General features: G+C 42.8%; 2 protein-coding genes across 6 annotated transcripts in view; both read left to right on the top strand.

Moving 5' to 3' along the window:
* The first annotated feature begins 49 nt into the window (after positions 1-49).
* Positions 50-6,791, top strand: nol9 (nucleolar protein 9). 2 transcript variants are annotated; one of them, XM_084014874.1, is made up of 13 exons: positions 50-205; positions 1,371-1,899; positions 1,995-2,205; positions 2,349-2,479; positions 2,640-2,775; positions 3,228-3,324; positions 3,498-3,595; positions 4,049-4,216; positions 4,325-4,577; positions 4,659-4,773; positions 5,196-5,370; positions 5,545-5,678; positions 5,779-6,790. In XM_084014874.1, exons 2-13 carry the CDS (start codon positions 1,429-1,431, stop codon positions 5,896-5,898), a joined length of 2,109 nt encoding a protein of 702 aa, XP_083871000.1. In that variant the 5' UTR covers positions 50-205; positions 1,371-1,428; the 3' UTR covers positions 5,899-6,790. The 2 variants fall into 2 exon arrangements, with proteins under 2 accessions (XP_083871000.1, XP_083871001.1); XM_084014875.1 differs by lacking the exon at positions 50-205 and having other exon boundaries at positions 5,779-6,791.
* A 2,790-nt stretch (positions 6,792-9,581) lies between these two features.
* The window catches only part of plekhg5b (pleckstrin homology domain containing, family G (with RhoGef domain) member 5b), a gene marked incomplete at its 3' end in the record, with an annotated part of 59,122 nt that continues 50,040 nt past the window's right edge, over positions 9,582-18,663 (top strand). For 2 of the 4 annotated variants that reach the window (XM_084016474.1, XM_084016475.1), the window contains exon 1: positions 16,719-16,861. In XM_084016474.1, the coding sequence (XP_083872600.1) occupies positions 16,738-16,861 (124 nt within the window). In that variant the 5' untranslated portion in view covers positions 16,719-16,737. Of the gene's footprint in view, positions 9,792-16,718; positions 16,862-18,663 lie in introns of those variants that run through there. The other 2 variants (XM_084016480.1, XM_084016476.1) reach the window with 2 other exon arrangements.

The following is an 18,663-nucleotide window of genomic DNA, read 5'->3' as shown; positions in this document are numbered from 1 at the left end:
TAAATAATAAAACTCCGGGTTAAACTATAGTCGACCATCTAGACGCGGCGGCGTCTGTTTTGTGGCTCACACATGTAAGCTAGCCTGTTAGCACTGCCTTAGCCAGCTCCTCGGCTTCACGTTAACCCGTAATAACCGTTATCCGTCTAATAACGCGAATAACTGACGTCTCCACACCTCTGCGTCGGTTACTTCACAAGCGGGGGTAAGTTTTCCTCCATCTGAACGCAACGACGTTAGCTAGCAGTGAGTCTAGCTGTCAGGTAACTTCACGTCAAGTTTAAAACGCATTGTTGTCAGACAGGTGATTCCTCCTCGCAGAGTATGCGTGTACGTCTGCATGCTTATATGTATTTAATTGTTGCTCAACCTCACGTGTTGTTAAACTTGCATCGTTACATTATAAGGAATATAACGGTGTAGCTAGCTCGTTTTACGTTTAGCATGGTTAGCTTAGCTTCCAGCTGCTATCTCATTGCTGCATAAAATCCAGGTAGCTATAGCTTGTATGTTTTTTTGTTTTGTTTTTTTTTAAAGACGAGTATCGGAAAGTAACTGTCCATATGAGGTACATTTACTCAAACACTGTACTTGAGTAGATTTAGAGGTACTTATATTTTATACTTTTATACTCCACGATGATTCAGATCCCCCAGCACTACATTTAATTACTTTACTATGTACTTTATAGATGAATACTTCAAAATCTGGCCAAATAAATTATAATGTATTTGATACACTAACATAACATTATTGATCCACGTAGGTATATTTACAAATTACTCAGCAGTAGATATAAAGTATTTGAATTGAGCCATCAACGTCATAATATAACGTGTAATTTATAGTAATATATATTAATATTTTTTTTAATGCAGGAATTTTACTTGTAGCACAGTATTCATATGATGGTATTTGTTAGTTTTATTTTAGAACATAAATACCTATTTTTATTTCTAAATATTTTAAAAGGAAAGCTTACAAGTTCTCTCTTCAGGTTATCCTTTACTGCTTATTCTGTACTAACATTTTGTATTTCACTTGATTTTATTTTACTTGAGTCTATGTATGTAAACAATTTTAATTATTATCATTCAGTGTGTTTTATTTTCCAACATAAGCATTTTATTTATTTGTTTTTTCCTACATTTTTTTTTTTTTTTTAAATCTTCAATTTACCGAGTTTATGTTCCGTTAGTTATATCATGTTTTATGGTTCATTCAATGTCTATTTTCATGTGAAGAACTGGGTGCTTCTAAAATGTTTTATTATTTTAAAGCACATATCTTGTATGATAGGTGTTATTGATATAAAATGTATTATTAAGTAAAAGACCTTTTAAGACCTTTTTTTGCCTGTCTCTTCGCAGGCTCCCCCCTTTTTGTTTCCCATCAGCACCCACATGAATGATTGTTGATTTGTAGATCATGAAGGTGATTAAACAGACACAGGTTAAGGGCCAAGCTAAATCTCAGAAGTGGAAGGATGTGAGGGGCAAACGGTCCCGGCCTCCCATCGTTTCCTCGGAGCTCATCTCGAGTCCCGTCATGGCCAGAATCGCGAAGGAGCATCAGGTGTCTGTGAAGAAAAAGCCCGCTGTCAAGAGATTGAAGAGTAAGGCAAAGCCTGTCTCTGTTTCCAAGAAAAACACCCCTCAGTCTGGAGTAAAGAAACCGCCCACGCAGGCTAATGGAAGTTCTGTGTTTACAATGGACGACGAGTCGAATGACTCGCAGGACTGGAAGGAGTACTCCCTGTCCATTCATGGGAACGGTGTGGAGAGCTCAGGTCACGTGGAAGATATAAAGCCAGGAAGACTGGAGGGAGAGTCCCTCCATTACTGCGCAGAGAGAGCTGATAAGCAAAACCATGTGGTGCTTGTCATGCAGAAGGATCAGGTAGGCTTCGGGATATTTTGGTGAAGATCTCGCAACAATTACGATTTTCTTTTTATCCATTTATTTGACTGAACATTATAATTTCTCTCCCGCAGACGCTGTGTTTCCGCGGGAAGTGCCTTTTGACCTGTCTGTACGGTCGAGTGGAAGTGATGGGGTTCACCATTGAGGAAGGCCAGCAGACGTATCCACTCTTCTCCCCAGCCTCACATTGTCCGCTGACCATTAGAGCTCTGGCGAGCTCTGATCAAACCCGAGATGACAAAACGGAGGCTTCACCCATCTTCCGAAAGTATCTGTCGTCAGGTAAAACGCATAAGCATGCTATTCGGCGAGGTTATAATGAATCGTGTAATTATTGTGTATTTATTTTTGAGTTATTTGGTGACACAATACTATGAAACATATGTTTCTGTCTTTAAACCGCCTTTTGAATGTGTGTTTAACAGCATCACGGAAGAAGTTGCTCACAAGGGTTACGTCAAACTCATCCATCATCCTACTGGAGCCCATGGAGACGCCTCTGACGCGCTTTCTGTCGAGCTTCACAAATCTCAGTGAATTGTTCAGCCCCCCGATAGTGAGTCGATAAATTATATTTGTACGTTAAATCTTCTGCCGGCTGGAATCAGGAGATGACGCAAACATAAACAGAATCCATGTATATAAATGTGAATGTTTAGGTAATTTTGAAAAGTGAGTCTCGCACATGGCTAAACAACGTTTCCTTCACATTGCAGGGTGAACTCATGTCCGCTGTTCTTGACACTCCTCTCAATGGTTTGGGGATGATTCCCCTGGGTACAGCCATAGACGGCCTGAAAATGTCAAAGAGCTACAGGGATGCTCTTAACATGGTGATCGGCGCCTGCAGAGGTGAGTTCCTTCTAGACATGCAACTCGCCCTGTGGGGCAAAAAGGTCAAGGTTAAGAATGATCACTGTGATACATTTCTCTGAACACATTTGAATAATTAAAAATTAAAAGAGTCCCAATTTGACATCTTGTCAATTGATGCTTGGTTGCGGTCAGACTAGGCAGCAGAATTTAGTATCTGATATTGTTAAATTCTAAAACTAATGAGGCAGTTTCATGCCTCGGGAGTTAAGGCACCAACCATGAACCGTTTCCTGTCGTCTCTCCAAAAAATAACGATTAAATTAAATCCATCACTGATGTGGCCTTTGAGAGAACAGAAAACTCACTTTGCCTCACATCAGTAAGCTTGTGAACTTCAACAGATGGATGAAGACGGCCATGTTATGTTTTTCTTGTCTGATAATGGCTGTACAAACCACATTTTTGAGCTCATGTCTGTCACACAATAGGGGACATGGATGGTTGTGCCGTCATCCTGGTTTGTGGAACCAGGAATGTGGGCAAGTCAACATTCATCCGCACCCTCATCAATAATTTACTAAATCAGTAAGTTCTTCTTTTAATATGTAGACTGATGCTTTGTAATATATTCATATGGTAGATGGTGTTGCATATTGTTTGATTTAAAACACTGTGTGTGTGTGTGTGTGTGTGTGTGTGTGTGTGTGTGTGTGTGTGTGTGTGTGTGTGTGTGTGTGTGTGTGTGTGTGTATATGTAGCACTGCTGGCGTAGATTATCTGGAAGGTGACCTAGGTCAAACGGAGTTCACCCCCGCTGGTTGCCTGTCTTTGTCGACTGTCAGAGAACCGCTTCTGGGTACGTTTTCATCCTCTCGTTGTCCTAAAGTCTTCAACATGCTGTGGATTGTGAGCAACAGACTTCCAGCTTTATTTCCTGTCGGTTGATGTCATTCACACGTACACTGGTAACAGCAATTAAACCGGGACACGTTCAGAACGTGAAATGGTCTAAATTAAACACACATGGTTCGCAGCATTTTTTTTATTAGGTGTTAATAAGCGTGTTATGTGTTGTTGTGTGTGTTATGAATAGTTCAACACGTTGGGATATACGCTGATTCACACGTAATCTGGCTTCCACCACCCAGCTCATTTATTAACACCTTGTATGCTTATGGGAGGATAATGCACCACACGGTTTCATGGGAGTGGCACTATTTGTTGCACTATTTTTTTTTTTAATGCCGAGCTGATGTGTTTTTTTTCCCCCCATGTGGGATAAGTGAACTTAAGCTGCGTTCTTTTTCAGGGCCTCCTTTCACACATCAGTACACACCAGATCACATGATCTACTACGGTCATTCGTCATGCGAGACGGACTTAGACCGCTACCTGGAATCCCTGAAATCCTTGTGGCGTCGACGCCCCCAGAGCAGAGAGACTCCCGTCATCATCAACACCATGGGCTGGGTCAAAGGTCAGCTCCGGCCACCCGCTGTCAGAATATGAAGAGCTTGAAATATACTCACTGCGAACAGTATGTCAACATGTGCTCTCTTTTTTTTTTTTTGGCGGCTGTCTACAGGTTTTGGGTTTCAGCTGCTCGTGGACATGATCCGCTTCTTCCCGGTCTCGCATGTGGTCCAGCTCGGACATAGCGGCATCACCCAGTGTCCCGCCCTCACGCCGGAGTTCCTGAGGACGGCACACGGCTGCCAGACGCACCCGCCTGCCCAGACCGCGCTGGCCGAGCTCACGGAGAGCCAGAGCCCCCCCGGAGGTTACACTCACCTCATCGTACAATCAGAGTTTGAAGGAGTGGGGTGTCAAGGAACAGCGTAAGTGCGCCGCGATCAGCCTGTGTCGGAACGTAAACGCTGTCATTCCATCCTTTTCTAAGGGTGCATTGTATTCGACAGGAAACACCAGCGCACTAATGAGCACAGAGAGCTGTCATTACTGGCCTACCTGAGCCAGCTGCAGTCTCCTGACCCCGGACCAATCAGACCTCTACACAGCCTCACCCCATACCAGGTACATGAGAGTCGTGATGCTGCGGTCGTGGTCTTGAATCAGATTCGAGGATCATCTATTGACGGGCATCACAGACAATATGTTGTGGCCCATTTGCAACACAAGAAAAACCAGACGATAAAGCAAAAACATTCCTGTCGTGCATTTTGTAAATTTGGAGCAGGAGGAATGAAAACGGCAACAAAAAAAATCTCATCGTTTGAGGAAAATGGGGAGACCTTGGTGGACATTAACAACAAGTAATGTTGAATCACATACTCTATATTTTGGGAATTAGAAGATGGAGGATGTCTGAAATATGCAGCGGGTAACAGATTAGCTGAGCTTAATACTGAAAGCAGGGGAGGCTCTTTTGAAAAGCTTATTTTTTTTTAAAAAATCAGCTACAATAAGTACCCACACATTCTCCCTCTGGCCTTTAGGTGCCCCACACAGCCGTGGCTTTAGGTGTGATCCATTGTGAAGTGGTTCCCAGTCACATGTTTTATGCTGCCAACGCCAGCCTGGTGGGACTTTGTTGCCTGGAGGAGAAAGTCACAAGCAGGGGAGGCCCAGTTCTGCTGTCGCAGGCTCCCATCTGCCCATGTGTGGGCTTTGGTAAGCATCCTGTCTGGCCTTTTTGTATGAATGCTCAAATGAATGTATGTTGACTACTTCCTCATTGTATTGACATAACTGTATGTGTAAAAATGTGTGTTCTTGTTATTATTATATGCATTTCCTGGATTGAAATGTCCAAATTCAGCGTATTGACACATGGATGTATTCCAGGTGTGCTTCGGGGTATCGACATGGCGCGAGGTCTGTACTTATTGCTGACGCCTGTAGATCCCTCCATCCTTCGTAAGGTCAATTGTCTCCTCTTGGGGGCGATATTGCTGCCTTCCTGCATCCTCACGTCACAGGTCAGAAGACGGCTCTATGCTTTCATAACACAATACACTTAAATTATTTTCCTCGCATATTTTTATCATTTCTTACGGTACCTTTTTGTCTCCGTTTTAGCCGGGCATTGAAGGAGAGATGCCCTACGTCACCACAGACTACAGTTTTGATATCACCGGTGCAGGAAAGCTGCGACATTTCAAGGGACTGACGAGACCCAGTCAAATGGGGAGGCAGTGACATTTTCGGCCAACCATCAGTTTATTGCCCTTTACCCTTCTTGACTGGTGTCTCCTGCCAAACCAGTCAGGATTGGCCTTTGAATGTACAGAACTGGAGTCTGACATTTGTTTTTAATCTGAAGATTCAGTGCGACAGAACAGCCGGTATCACAGACTCTGAGGGGGGGGGGGGATAAGGCTGCTGGACTTACAACCACCTACTGTATGTACATTTGATGATGCTGTGAAGGAGTGTCTGTTTTCTGTCACATGGACAATAATATCACACTTTGTACTTACAGCTCTTGTTTGATGTCTCTTCTTTGGGTCGTTGTCATTCCAAAGCTGCAAATTAATACAAAAAATCCTGCCGGAAATTAAATGAGAAACGCATTTTGCTCAGACCTTGTGGTTTTCTTGATTCCAAGTGCTATTTTAGACCAGTGTTATTTGTTTAACAGTCATATAGACATATAGATCCATGTAGACTTCAACCAGGCAATGGTTGTTTAACCAGATTATGACCGTATGCAGTTTAGTTCCTGATTCAGACAATAGGAAGAATCTTTCACGTGCCATTTTCTCTGAATCTGAAGCCGTGTTTGTCAGCGTTGTCTTTATATGTCAGTGAGAGGATTTACAGACTATTTTTATTGCTCATTAACTGCTGTACGTTTGGTATTGTGTTATTAAAGGGACACTAGTGTTCCTGCACTAGTAGGTCATTCAATATGTTTTGTAATTGCAACGTGTTTCCGATTTCCTATGCAGGCCTTTTGAGGGATATAAAACATCCAAATTATACTGTTTTACTTCTTGGTTCTACCTTTTGGACCACAAGGGGGCAGCACATGTATGCTGAGATTTTGCTCTGAACAACAGCAGATGTTCACTTAGAAAATGTTGCGAGGGCAGTAATAAAAACTGTCAACATGCTGGCCTATCATACTGAATAACTTTCTGTTTTATAACTGATCTTAAAGGCAAATTAAGACTAAATGACGAACCTCATCAGACCGACCTGTAACTGTATGTGGACTGAACGTTTGAATGATCTGAGCTTGGAAGGAGCACTTTGTGGTAAACATCCACTCACACAGGGAAGAATTGCTAATTTGTTAAGTGGGCTGTTTTAACATCCCCTCTGTGCCCTCGCGCCGCTGCTTTGTTTGCCGTTCCCCCGCCTCGTTATTGAGGGTGGGAACACACAAACACAACACGGCCACATTTTGGCAGCGTCATTGTTTTGGCTTTGTCAGGTCAGATGTTTTTTTCCCCCCCATAGACCTCATGCTAACCAAAGAGAAAGAGAGGTGACACTGTGAATGATCAGAAATAACACACAGCTGTGAAACGCATGGGATACTTATTTAAATTCTTTATTATTCAGGGGAAGATGTGGTTCCTCCATACTTTGGATTTATTTAATGCATTAGTAGAATGTTTAAAAATGACCTGCTGTTACCTGGCATCAAAGATGGAAAAAGAAAAGTGAGCGTGTAGATCAAATGAAGTTAGCCCAAGCGAAAAGCATTAAGGAACACCTGCCACCAGTAAAAGTCTTGCAGAAATCTCAAATCTGTAGCTCTATTTTAACCGTAAATCTTGCATATCAAATAATCTGTGCCACGCTTTTGTTACGTCCTCCCTCCCAACGGTGCATCTGTTTCCTGCGAGAACATTGTGCCCAATAAAGTTGCAGTCCAGAGGCAGTGTGCAATTACAACTGCTCAAATCCCCCGTTCAGTTAAAAAAAACCGTCATGATATAGTTTGAAACCACACAAAAATGAAGTAATGCCACCAGGATCCTCGTGCCAAAAACTGAGCTGTGGGGCCCTTTCAACCCCCCATCTCCTCGTTTCCATGCATCGTGTACAGCCCCAGTCATGCTGTGTGGTAACGTGATTTTCTTACTTTGAACACATTTTTTATGTGCAGGGCCCCTCTTCAAGTCGGGGTCTCATATCGGGCAATAAAAACCTAGTACCTACAGTAGTAAAGCAGTATTTTAAGGCGAGGAGAATGTCTTTATCTAAATGTATTATTTACGGTCACAGTTTAGAGCATTTCAGAGTTACGAACGTAAACATTCCCAATGTGTCTCTGTTTATTTTCTGCTGCGGTTTCCTCGTTACAGGGTTTGTGAATGACATCAGCTGACAGGAAGTAAACATGAACCCAGGCTGACCAAAATGTAGAATAATGATAGCCACTCTCTCTCTCATTCTCTCTATTTGGGGAGCTTTACACTCAAGCAGGCTCCAGGCAAACTCGTGTTAGACACAGTTTGATTGGCTATTCCTCATCTTTAAATGCTTTATTCTTAGAAAAGTGAAACAAACTGTTTGAAAATACGACCACTAAAGCACACGTGTAACCTTTACCTTGTCCAAGTATTTGTTTCTATACTAACCATCCAAATATTATAGAATACATCACTTAAAAATGTTTTAATAAAACTATGCTTGGGCTAACTAGCATTAGCTCCTTCATGTCCATGTATTAGACGTCATCGACTGGTAAGTATGCTGATTTTTAGCCTCAGTCTTTCAGCATTATATCAAGTGTGTACTATCATTTGCTTTCCCTGCTTATTTTACAGGTTTTTCTTTTTTAAACAAATCTGATATTTCACATTTCGAAACCAACTCATAACGTTTTCGCAGTTATAAACGAGAAGCTGACTTTGAGTGTAGAAATACTCTGTTAGAAGGAAAAGTCCAGCAGAAGTATAAAATATAACGTTACTTAGTGCCAAAAGTACTCATCATTCAGAATGGCACGTTATCAGTACTTTATCTGATGTGTAGCTTGTGAATTTCCTCTGGGAATAAATAAAGTTCCATCTAAATCCTGAATCAGATATTATAATTTACTTGTTCATTATTATTAATTTGAATAACTAATGTTATCACATTGAAAAAAATAATAAATGCAGAGTAGAAGTAGCCTATTAAGTAACTAATGTGTTGTCTTTTTTATTCTCCACTATATTCAGATATAACTGTTGGCTGAAATCACAGAGAAGCTGAATGGAGTCTGGTTTGTTGTTGTTGTTTTGTGTCTCTCTGGCGCCTCTAGCGGCCGCACGACGTCACTCCAGATAGAGAGAGAGAGAGAGAGAGAGAGAGAGAGAGAGAGAAACTGCATCGAGTGTCTTTTGTGGGTCCAGGTTGTGTGAATGAATGGAGAGCCGACGGTTTGATCCGCGAGGGCGGCGAGACGACGGAACGCGTTCAACTTCAACAGCAGGTCGCGTGAAGCCGCCGGGAGGAAGTCCAGCCGCGGATCTGCTCCTTTAACACCAAAGAAGAAGGTGTTTTTTCCTCCTCTTCTTCTTCTCCTTCTTCTCGTCTCCATTCCTCCACCGAGCGAGCTTCACCAACGGACGTCGAGGAGATTTTCCTTTTTTCTCTCTCTCTCTATCTCGCGCGCGCTTGTGCGCGTGCAGACAGCAACAGGTTTATTTACAGTTTAGCGCGGACTCATCCACCTCCGCGTTCCGTACTAACTTTCGGCGGATGATTTCCCTTTTTACATGCATTTCAGCGCGATGTGAGTCAGCTTTGTGTTCGCCGCCGACTCGCAGAAACTCAACGCGTTTTTTTGTGTATTTTTTTTTTTCTATTAGAGGAGTTGCGAGCGCAGGAAACGGGGATGAAACGCGTCATGGCGTAAAGAAGAGTGCTAATTAAAAAAACTGGGTGATTAGCGTTGAGACCAGACTACACACACGCACGCGGACCCTGCTGGTGTTGCTGCAGGGGGATTGTGTTGTTCCTCCTCCTCCTCCTCCTCCTCTTCTTCAAGACGGACTCGCGTGCATCCATGGTGCCGAACAAGTGGACCATGAATTCAGTTCTGCACAAGTCGCCACCAAGGAGCTGGCTCGGTCTCAGATTACGACTCAGTAAGTAAAAACATTAATAATTGAACCCTTTTCCTGTTCCGTTCATGCACTTGGAGTCACCTTGGATGTTTTGTGCTGCAGAGAAACACTTTGTGTAGTCCACTAGTCTGCACCGAGCTTTAAGAAGTCAGATAGGAAAGGGGGGGCTGACTTTGATCCTCACTCTTTGTTTAATGCTACCCCCCCCCCCCCCCCCCCAGTCATCAAAGTTAATGGCTGGATTTGGCAACTGACCTGAGCAATTATCCCAGTTGGAGGCTGGGAGGAGGACAGTACACTCTGATCTGAAGTCCCCCCTCATGATGAAGGGTCTCAGCACACACTCAGATGATAGATATTAGCTCTTGTAAATCTGCATCTAACACTATTTATTGTACCTCCCCTCCCTTCCTCTAGGCTCGCCATCTGTGCTCTCCTCTCTCTCTCTTTCCCAGCTCATAATTCACATCAAAGTGACATTTTTTTTAATATATTTTTGACTTTCACCGGGGCTGCAACTCCACAATTAATTCCCCCAAAGCACGCATGGTTTTAAAAAACAAAACAAACCTAAACCGTTGTTGCGGATTCATATTTTGTCCCCTCCCGCTGATCTCTTCCAGAACCCGCACCTGAAGTTATCTCTGCACGTGTGATGTATGCATCGCCGGCAGTTCATGGGTTCATACAGTAAGCGAAGTAAGCACGGAGTTAGCAGCCTTAATTGGTTGAGTCTGGAACCCTTCAATGTTCCAGGCCACCGGAGTCTTAAGCCTGTCTTAAACACACTGGTCTAATCTGGGACCAGATGTCTTGTCTGGTGTCTGTCCACCGCCGAAAAACAAAAACACAAGACTAGAAACCTCAGCTCTTAATCTTTTGATGCCACTTCCATGTCCTGTTGGGACCTTTAAAAGTGTTGATCGCCATTAAAGAATAGAGAGCTTAAATCTATCATTTAGTGACTGTGGTTTTGTTCATCCGACGCTTTGTTTTTCGTCATCCGATGTCCAGATGTGTTCGATCGTATCGTAAGGTGAGCTTCATCAGCAGATGGAGTCTTTGCCCCGCCGGCATTGGAACTGTAGATGCTTCTTTCTTCTCCGTGTTGGCTTTTCAGGCTGAGGTTCAACGTTTAATCTTGACCTTGGAAACGGCAGTTCAGGAAAAAAAAAAAAAAAAAAGTCTCGCCGCAAGATCCGTGTAGCAGCTGTTCTGGAGCTTGTAATCAGATCACATGATCTTCTTCAGCATGTAGCCTCGTTTTGTTAAAAAAAAAAATATTTAAGTGTTCTCTTTCAACTTGTCCGGCCCTCCACTTGACAATACAGTCGAATCGCAAGGACCGTTTAGTAGCTGTCCTGGAGCTTTCAGTTGTCTCACATTATCTTCATCAGCAGATGGAGTTTACGTGTAATTGTCATTGTTCAAAGTTCCATTGAACTTCAAGGACTTCTCCTCCCGTGTTGGTAGGAAAGTTAAGAAAACAGCCACAAGGTCCATTTAGTAGCTGCTCTGGAGTTTATCACATCACATGACCTTCATCAGCTGATGGGAGTTGAGCCAGGAAATGCTCATAAAGAAAATGTGAGCATCTACAGTTCCATGACACCTGGGCCAACTCCCACCTGCTGCTGAAGGTCATGCAGTATGAGTGAAAGCTCCAGAACAGTCGTTAATCTTGCAGTGGGATGTTTTTTTTTTGTTTTTTTGGGGGAAAATTGTGGAAGTTTTAAATCTGGAAAAAGCTGCAGAGGTCTGAGGAAGTATTTGGGAGTGTTTGGTCTCACTGATCAACGTTTGAACCTGACTTCTTCAGACCGTCCCTCCATTGTTACACCCGGTACTCGTTTCCTTTCACTTTTCCACTCTTTGCATTTCTGCCTTTTCCTGATGGACCTCCGGGGTCAGTTTTTTTGTGTTTTTTTCTCTCTTCCTCTCCAACCACTCAGAAAAGGACGATCCCGGCTTCGTGTGCAGTTTTGCAGAAACTTGTCATGTCATGATTATCCTAAACAACCTAGCAATATTTTGATAATTATCAAAAATATGCTTGAAACTCAAAAAAATATATGAATCACTTAAAAAATACAAAATGTTTTTATTGCATCACAGATAGAATTCCTTTTTTCAGTGAAAAACAGAAAAGAAAAGTTCTCCCTTCAGGCTCTTTTTCACTTCTCTGCCATTATAATATGCTAGACAGTTCTTTTTAAGTCATTCAGCATGATATTTACGCTCCTAACCACAGTAAATCCTAATCTACCTGGCAATGCAGTTTGTTTCTCCTCTGGTTGGATGTAATGTCTGTAATGGGAAAACAAATCATGCACTGATGCAATAACTCTGATCCTCTTCCTCGTGTGTTTGACGGATCATTTCCTTCCTGACATCTCTTCATTTCTGTTCTGTACTTCCTGTATAACAAAGGTCATGACCTTTGTTATACAGGAAAAAATGCCCTTTTTCAGTTCAGGTACAACCACCAGACGCATGGATGCATTTTGAAAAAGAAGAATATATAAAATCTCAGTATATTCATCTGGATAGGCAAATACACATACTCCATAATGTCGGACTGCTCCTTTAATGTGGCTTTGGCTCACTAAGCACAGGTGAATATCACACCGATATAACAGGTGTAGCTTTTCTACACATCGCTGCAACTCGTCGGCTCTCATTACCCTCAGTCGCAGCACTTTGTGCAGCTGTTATGCTCGTTTTTTTGCGGGACATTTCTCCACAACATCAGACATGTTTCTTCGGTTCACATTTCAGATACCGGCTTTTCTTTTTGTTTTGCCCCGGGGGGACATTAAGCCTGTTCCCCGTCCTCGTCTTACTCCGCTGATTTGCATCATCACACAGAACAAACCTTTGGACTCTGCTTTGCATTTTCATTTAATTTGCATACAGAGCTAATTTAACCTGGTTCAGCCGTGTGTGTCTGGTCTCTGGTCAGGGTTTAAAGTCCAACTAATGTGATCACCTTGTATGTTGTAAATAGACCAACGGTGAGTCATAGCCTGCAGCAGATACTTAGAGGGGCTACGTCGAGGTCACACACCTTCTCTAAGTTAAACATAAATGTCCCTTCCGCATCCATAACCTCAACGCCGGCTAAATAGCTGTTTATGCGTATCGGAGCCCTCCACGCGACAATAACTGTACTTTTAGAGAATAAGTGTTTTTGATTCCCGTCGACTCTGTTATTGGCTTCTCAACGGCAGCCCCCCACTGCAATCTTAGCCAGATTGTTCCAATTATGGGATTATTCCCATCAACAAGTCGGAGAGCGGTTGTTTGTCCCCGCTGGTTTCAGGACGGACAGTTAAATTACACGATGCCTCGTAGTAATTCACTCGGTGGCTCCGCCTCCTCTCTCGCAGCCACTTTCTGATGCTTCATGTAGACGTTTTCATTAAAAGGATGTGTTACAATTGTTGTTGCTGGTTGTAGCCGTGAAGCTGCTTTTAAACTTGTGGAGGAGCTTTCATGCAATCCGATGCACATTATTCAGGTCCCCACAGGATGAACTGTAGTCATTTTGGGGATTAATTTACCGTCATCATCAACTTCTCCTATACATTGTCTGCTAAACTAATATTTGTGTTTAGTGACGATCAACAAACTCATAAAGATGGTTGACCTGCAACCATAAACGGGTATTAAAATGGTATTAAATATTGTGCCTGACTTCCTTCACAGATCTGCAGATTATTATTTTCAGGTCAAATCAAAGTCAAATGACACAATCCCAAATGTCTCAAACGAATACTCAAAAACCAGACATCGACCTGTTCAACATCAGCACGCTAACATCAGCATTGTGAGTGTTAGCTTGCTAGCATGGATGTGTCTTGGCGTCGTTAGCAGCCAGCTGGAGTTCTGCAGGCGATTGGAGCTAAAACTCTCTGTACCTGAGACGGCTGGGACACGTTTTAGAGTGTCTCCTTCATGGAAATGAAGTCTTAAAGTTCTCGGAGTCTTGCAGGTTTTTGCCGGAGGAAGGGTTAACCCCCCCCCCACCCGTTTGATGGGCCACCTCGCTAAATATAACCCCGAGCCTCCTCCACATGGGCACGAGCCTTCAACTGCACTCCCTCTGTCAACACTCTGCCTTTCTCCCCTCACGGGCACACACACACACACACACACACTCCGACAGGCTCATTTACAGTCGCACCGCACCAGCTCGCACACTCTTCTCTCGACACGCCATTAATACTTTAGTGAGTGTGTTGTTTTATTGAGGAGCCAGTTCATTCAGACTCGGCACGCCGTGTACTATTCCTGTCTGACACTAAATTAAAGGTAGTTGAGCCAACTTTTTGTTTTTTTGTTATAGTGATGTTCCATGTCGGAAATTTGCAATAAAAAGCAATTAAAAAAAAAAAACATATTTCAATTTTGACGTCTGTTTACTGGCAATATGCTATATTAAGAATAATTTTTGGGAAATATGTTCATTGACTTTCTTGCCAAGAGTTAGATGACTAAGTTTGATTCTACTGTCTAGCCATGTCTCACTCCCATCTATGTGCGCACAGAAGTGAGGTTGGTATCAATCTTCTCATCAAACTCTTGGTACAATAAACACATTTATTTCCCAAAATGTAGAACTATTCCTTTAGTTTCCTGGATCTTATATTATCTGATATAATGATCTAAGTTATCTTATAATCTCAGATATTGAATGTCATGAGGGGTACTACTTCTAAGTCTTCTTTGGATGGGAGGAAGACAGAGTTGCATTGTGTGTGTAGGATCCTGTGTTCTGGAAGCCCAACCATACAATGGATTGGAAGTCAGAATATTGAATTTTCTTAACTTTAATCAGTCAAACTCTATGAAAGTAGTTGGCGTGCTCATTTAAGAGGGGAGAAACTGTAACAAAATAATATAATTACGATATATCATCAGTGTCGGAAAAAGTCACCTACATCCAGGCGGCAACCTCCTGGTTTTGAAAAGTGAAGCCAATGCTGAAGTGCCTTTAACATTGCATTCTGTCTACTGACCATCAGGGGGCGACATCTCTGGTTGCAAAAAAGTCAGCTAGCGAAAGAAAGCTAACGTTGTTCACCACTGGCCAGTCTAAAGTTTAGAGTCTAGAGTTCGAGGCTTCTTATACACAGTCCATGTCTACATCCTGGTTGTGATTATTAGACTTTCGCATTTCAATAATTTAACGGAACTAAACCATGTCAGAAAATGGACCCTGTGCCAGCACACAGCTGCCAGATGTGTGTTGGTGTTTTGATTGTAAATAGTCCATTTTTAAATGTAATATTTCTTTCCATGAGCTAAATAGCTTTTTCTCGTGAGATCATATCAAACTGCCAATGTCAATGTCGGTGCCATAATGGAGGCGGGTACTTTCTGGCCTTCCTTTTTATTAAAAAGGTGATCTCATGGATGATGATGAAAGCGAGGCCGTCTAATACCTCCTTCGCTGCCCTCTTTGTTTTCGGCAGTAGGTGGAAATTGGCCCTCGCGTTCGCAGCCCAGTTCTCATGCTGCACGACTGCTCTCTTCATTAAAAGGGAAGCCGCGTGGTCAAAGCTGCTTCAGATTATTACCATATGTCTGCAAAGCCCAGAGCTGAGCAGCAAACCGGCTCCCATCCTACCCTCTAATTTCTCATCCCAAAATTGGACATGTGGGTCGTTGTGTGTGACAACGTCCCTCCCTTCCCCCGGTGCAGCACATTCTCACAGTATTTCTTCTCCATTTTGGATGTGTAATAGAAGTGCATCAGCTTTTAAGCAACATTATTATGCTGTGACTCCAGATATTGTAGCTGCGTGTTTATTCAACCCCTTTTCCGAGATATTAGAGAAGTGGAAACGCTTTGTCCCAGATAATAATCTCATAACGGGGACGTCATTCGGCCTATGTCATCTCCAAGAGGCCAATGTGTGCATTGTACCTCCACAGAAATAACTGAGCTCAGTCGCCACAGAGCGCTCGCATTCATAAAAAAGGAATAAATCTATCAGGAGACATAAAGGGCGCGGGCACTAATGAATGCGGAAAAATGTCAGCCTTTTTACTGTTTCTGCAAAACATAAAGTCCATTCTGGATGTAGGAGGGGAGCTTTAAAAGAGATCTTTGTGTCACCCAGTCCAAAAGCCATTGGCCCGGATTGCCCGTCCCAGCATGCAACTCACCTCCTGCATGAATACCACACTTGTCTGATGGAGTGGGCAGAAAAGCCCCCCTATGGCCAGGAGAATCCTACACAGGCGTTTAACATGAGCAGCCTGCCTCACACTCTTACGTTTTGTACAGTATGAGAAACGTGGCCGTGGATGAAAGTCGAGGCTCGGGGGAAGGAGGACCTTTAACTCGTGGAGATAAGTTTGCAGCAGGGTGTCTGTAATTGTGTCTCTTAAATGGATTAGAAAAGGGTGGCATCAGGGTGCTTGGCAGTGCTTAGTGGGTGGCTTTCTGTGGGTGATTAGTGGAGAACTTAAAAATGTACACAATCGACGCAAAAAGAGGCATTTGATGTTAATGTGGAGAGACATTAAGTATTAGAAAGAGGACCTGTGTGGTAAAGCTGACTCCAGGTTTATAACCAGTGGTCCCCCGGAGATCTAATGGATTGTACTTGAGGGTACGTGTTTGCTCACGTCTACCGGCCTTAAAACAGAATAAGACTTGGACGGAAGGTTCAAAGCAAAGTATTTTTTTTTGTGGCTTCCAGCTGGATGAGGTCATTGTGCAGGTGGGGAAGAATCCTTAGTTGGCAGAGTTTAAAGTTCAGTACGTCTGGCAAGTTGTTCTATAATAAAGATGGGTTGATGAGTTATGTCTTGATTGTCTGCAGAAGTTCAGATTACTATGGTGGGTTTTTTTTTTGGGGGGGGGGGGGTGGGGGGGACGCTGTGGGAAGAGCTAAGCTTTAGGTTGATGGAGTGAACAGTTTAGAGTATATTAATGACCAGATAGCTGCTCATTATGTTCCTGTACTGGAAGAAGCGTGGAGCGTATGAGCTGGAGACGCTTCCACCCTCCCTCACCCAAGGGGGAGTCGAGCGCTACTCCTGGTCCTCGTCCCTGGACGTCATCCACGATCTGTGTGGTAAGCATCATCTGGCCGATCGGTTTGCCTTTTTAGTTTGGAATACTTGCTGCTGGTTCAATTTTAGACAGCTATGGGTTGAGATTTTTTACTTTTATTGAGTTTGGGTACATAAATTCATGTTTCTTTCTCAGGATGAATGGTAATATCTTCCTCTAGCTTTTCAGTTTATCACTAAATTCCTGCTAAACTTATGGAACTAACATCATCCTCTGCTCTACCTCTTGTTTTGCTCTGATTGGCAAATGCGAGATAAGATGAGATACCTTATATACCCTATATTTTCAATATTTATTCCAGTGAATTTCATGGGAATTAATAAAATGGAGAGGCTGTTTTGAATTAAATAATTTGATCTGATCAATATCATCTGATTAACATATACAGGTATTTGTGTTTTCATCTTTAGTTATATCGTGATATCGTGATATGTATCATATTGTGACCAAAGTATCGTGATACGTATCGTATTGTGACCAAAGTATCGTGATACGTATCGTATCGTGACCAAAGTATCGTGATACGTATCGTATCGTGAGGTTCTTGCCAATACTCCCCCCTACTGCTGAACATCAGAATGTTAGCGTTTTCATTGTGAGCGCCGATGCTAGCATTTAGCTCAAAGCCCCGCTGTGCCCAATTTATTATTTCAAGTCTGATCCCTTATTCATGTGACATGTTGTACGCAACATTTCTGCAAACAGATGATCTAGTTCAGTTGCACTTTTGAGCTAAGGATTTAAGCACCATCACGGAAAGGTTTTTTTTTTTTTTTCTTCTTTTTTCCATTGCTCTGTTCTTCCGTTGAAAGCACTCAGTGACCTGGCATGAAGACGGGCCTCACATGAGAGAGACGAGCCGGGAAAGAGCGGAAGAGACCAGCTCCACAGATGAAATATTTACCACCGAAGAAGTGCATAGCTGAGCTGAAATGCTTCCCTGTCTCCGCTCAGTGCTTTTTTTTTTTTTTTTTTTTGACGTGGCACAGGGGCACATGGCTTTCCGCTGTGCCGCCCGATTTATGCCATTAGTGGAGGGGAAGTGATAACACAGGGCCGGGGAGGAATGTTCTTCATCCTCTCCTCTCTGCCAGCCAGCCTCCTGGAAATCCGGCTACCTTCTGGTCAGCTTAAGGCCGGTGCCTGCTGAGGCAGAGCTGTTTGGCAGAGGCCGTAAAGAGGAATGCCACAGAGGGAACAGTGAGGCTTTGATCCTTACCTTTTCTCCATCTCTGTAATTAAGCACCCGAGCTTCTTCTGCAAACATTTCCTGACTGTTGGAACACCGAGTCCCGTAGCTCCTCGGCTTAAAGATACTTTTCTTTTCTGCAAAACTCGACAGAATGAATCCAAAAAAAGGAACTTCTCTTGCTTTATTTTAACACCGCTGCTTTTTAATTCAACACTTCGGTGCTGCAGGTAAAAATGACAGATCTGTAACAGATTTAGATGCATTGAAATGTACTTTTGGCATTATTGACGGTTCAATATGCGGCCAACAGGCCAACAAAAAAAATGTTAGGCTTACATGAAAAATTATCTTTTAAATTGACAAACATCGTATGTGTAACTTATGCAACTGTTTCTTTTCTTTCAAAATCCCATGTTGGTTCACCTGAAGGGGCATGAGGCTACATCTATCCCATGATCATTATACATGCTGTCTCTCTGATAATGACAAAATGATTCAGTAAAATGATTCTTTACCACCGATGACTACGAGTCTGCACATCACACTGTTCTTCCTTCTCAAAAGGAGATGTTAAAGCCGGAGACTCGAGGAAAGGTTTTGTCGGATTGTTT

Source organism: Eutrigla gurnardus (genome assembly GCF_963514095.1).
Source record: "Eutrigla gurnardus genome assembly, chromosome: 8".
In the NCBI taxonomy this organism is placed as follows: Eukaryota; Metazoa; Chordata; class Actinopteri; order Perciformes; family Triglidae; genus Eutrigla; species Eutrigla gurnardus.
Note: the sequence above shows the minus strand (reverse complement) of the source record. Positions and strands in the feature narration are given on the sequence as shown.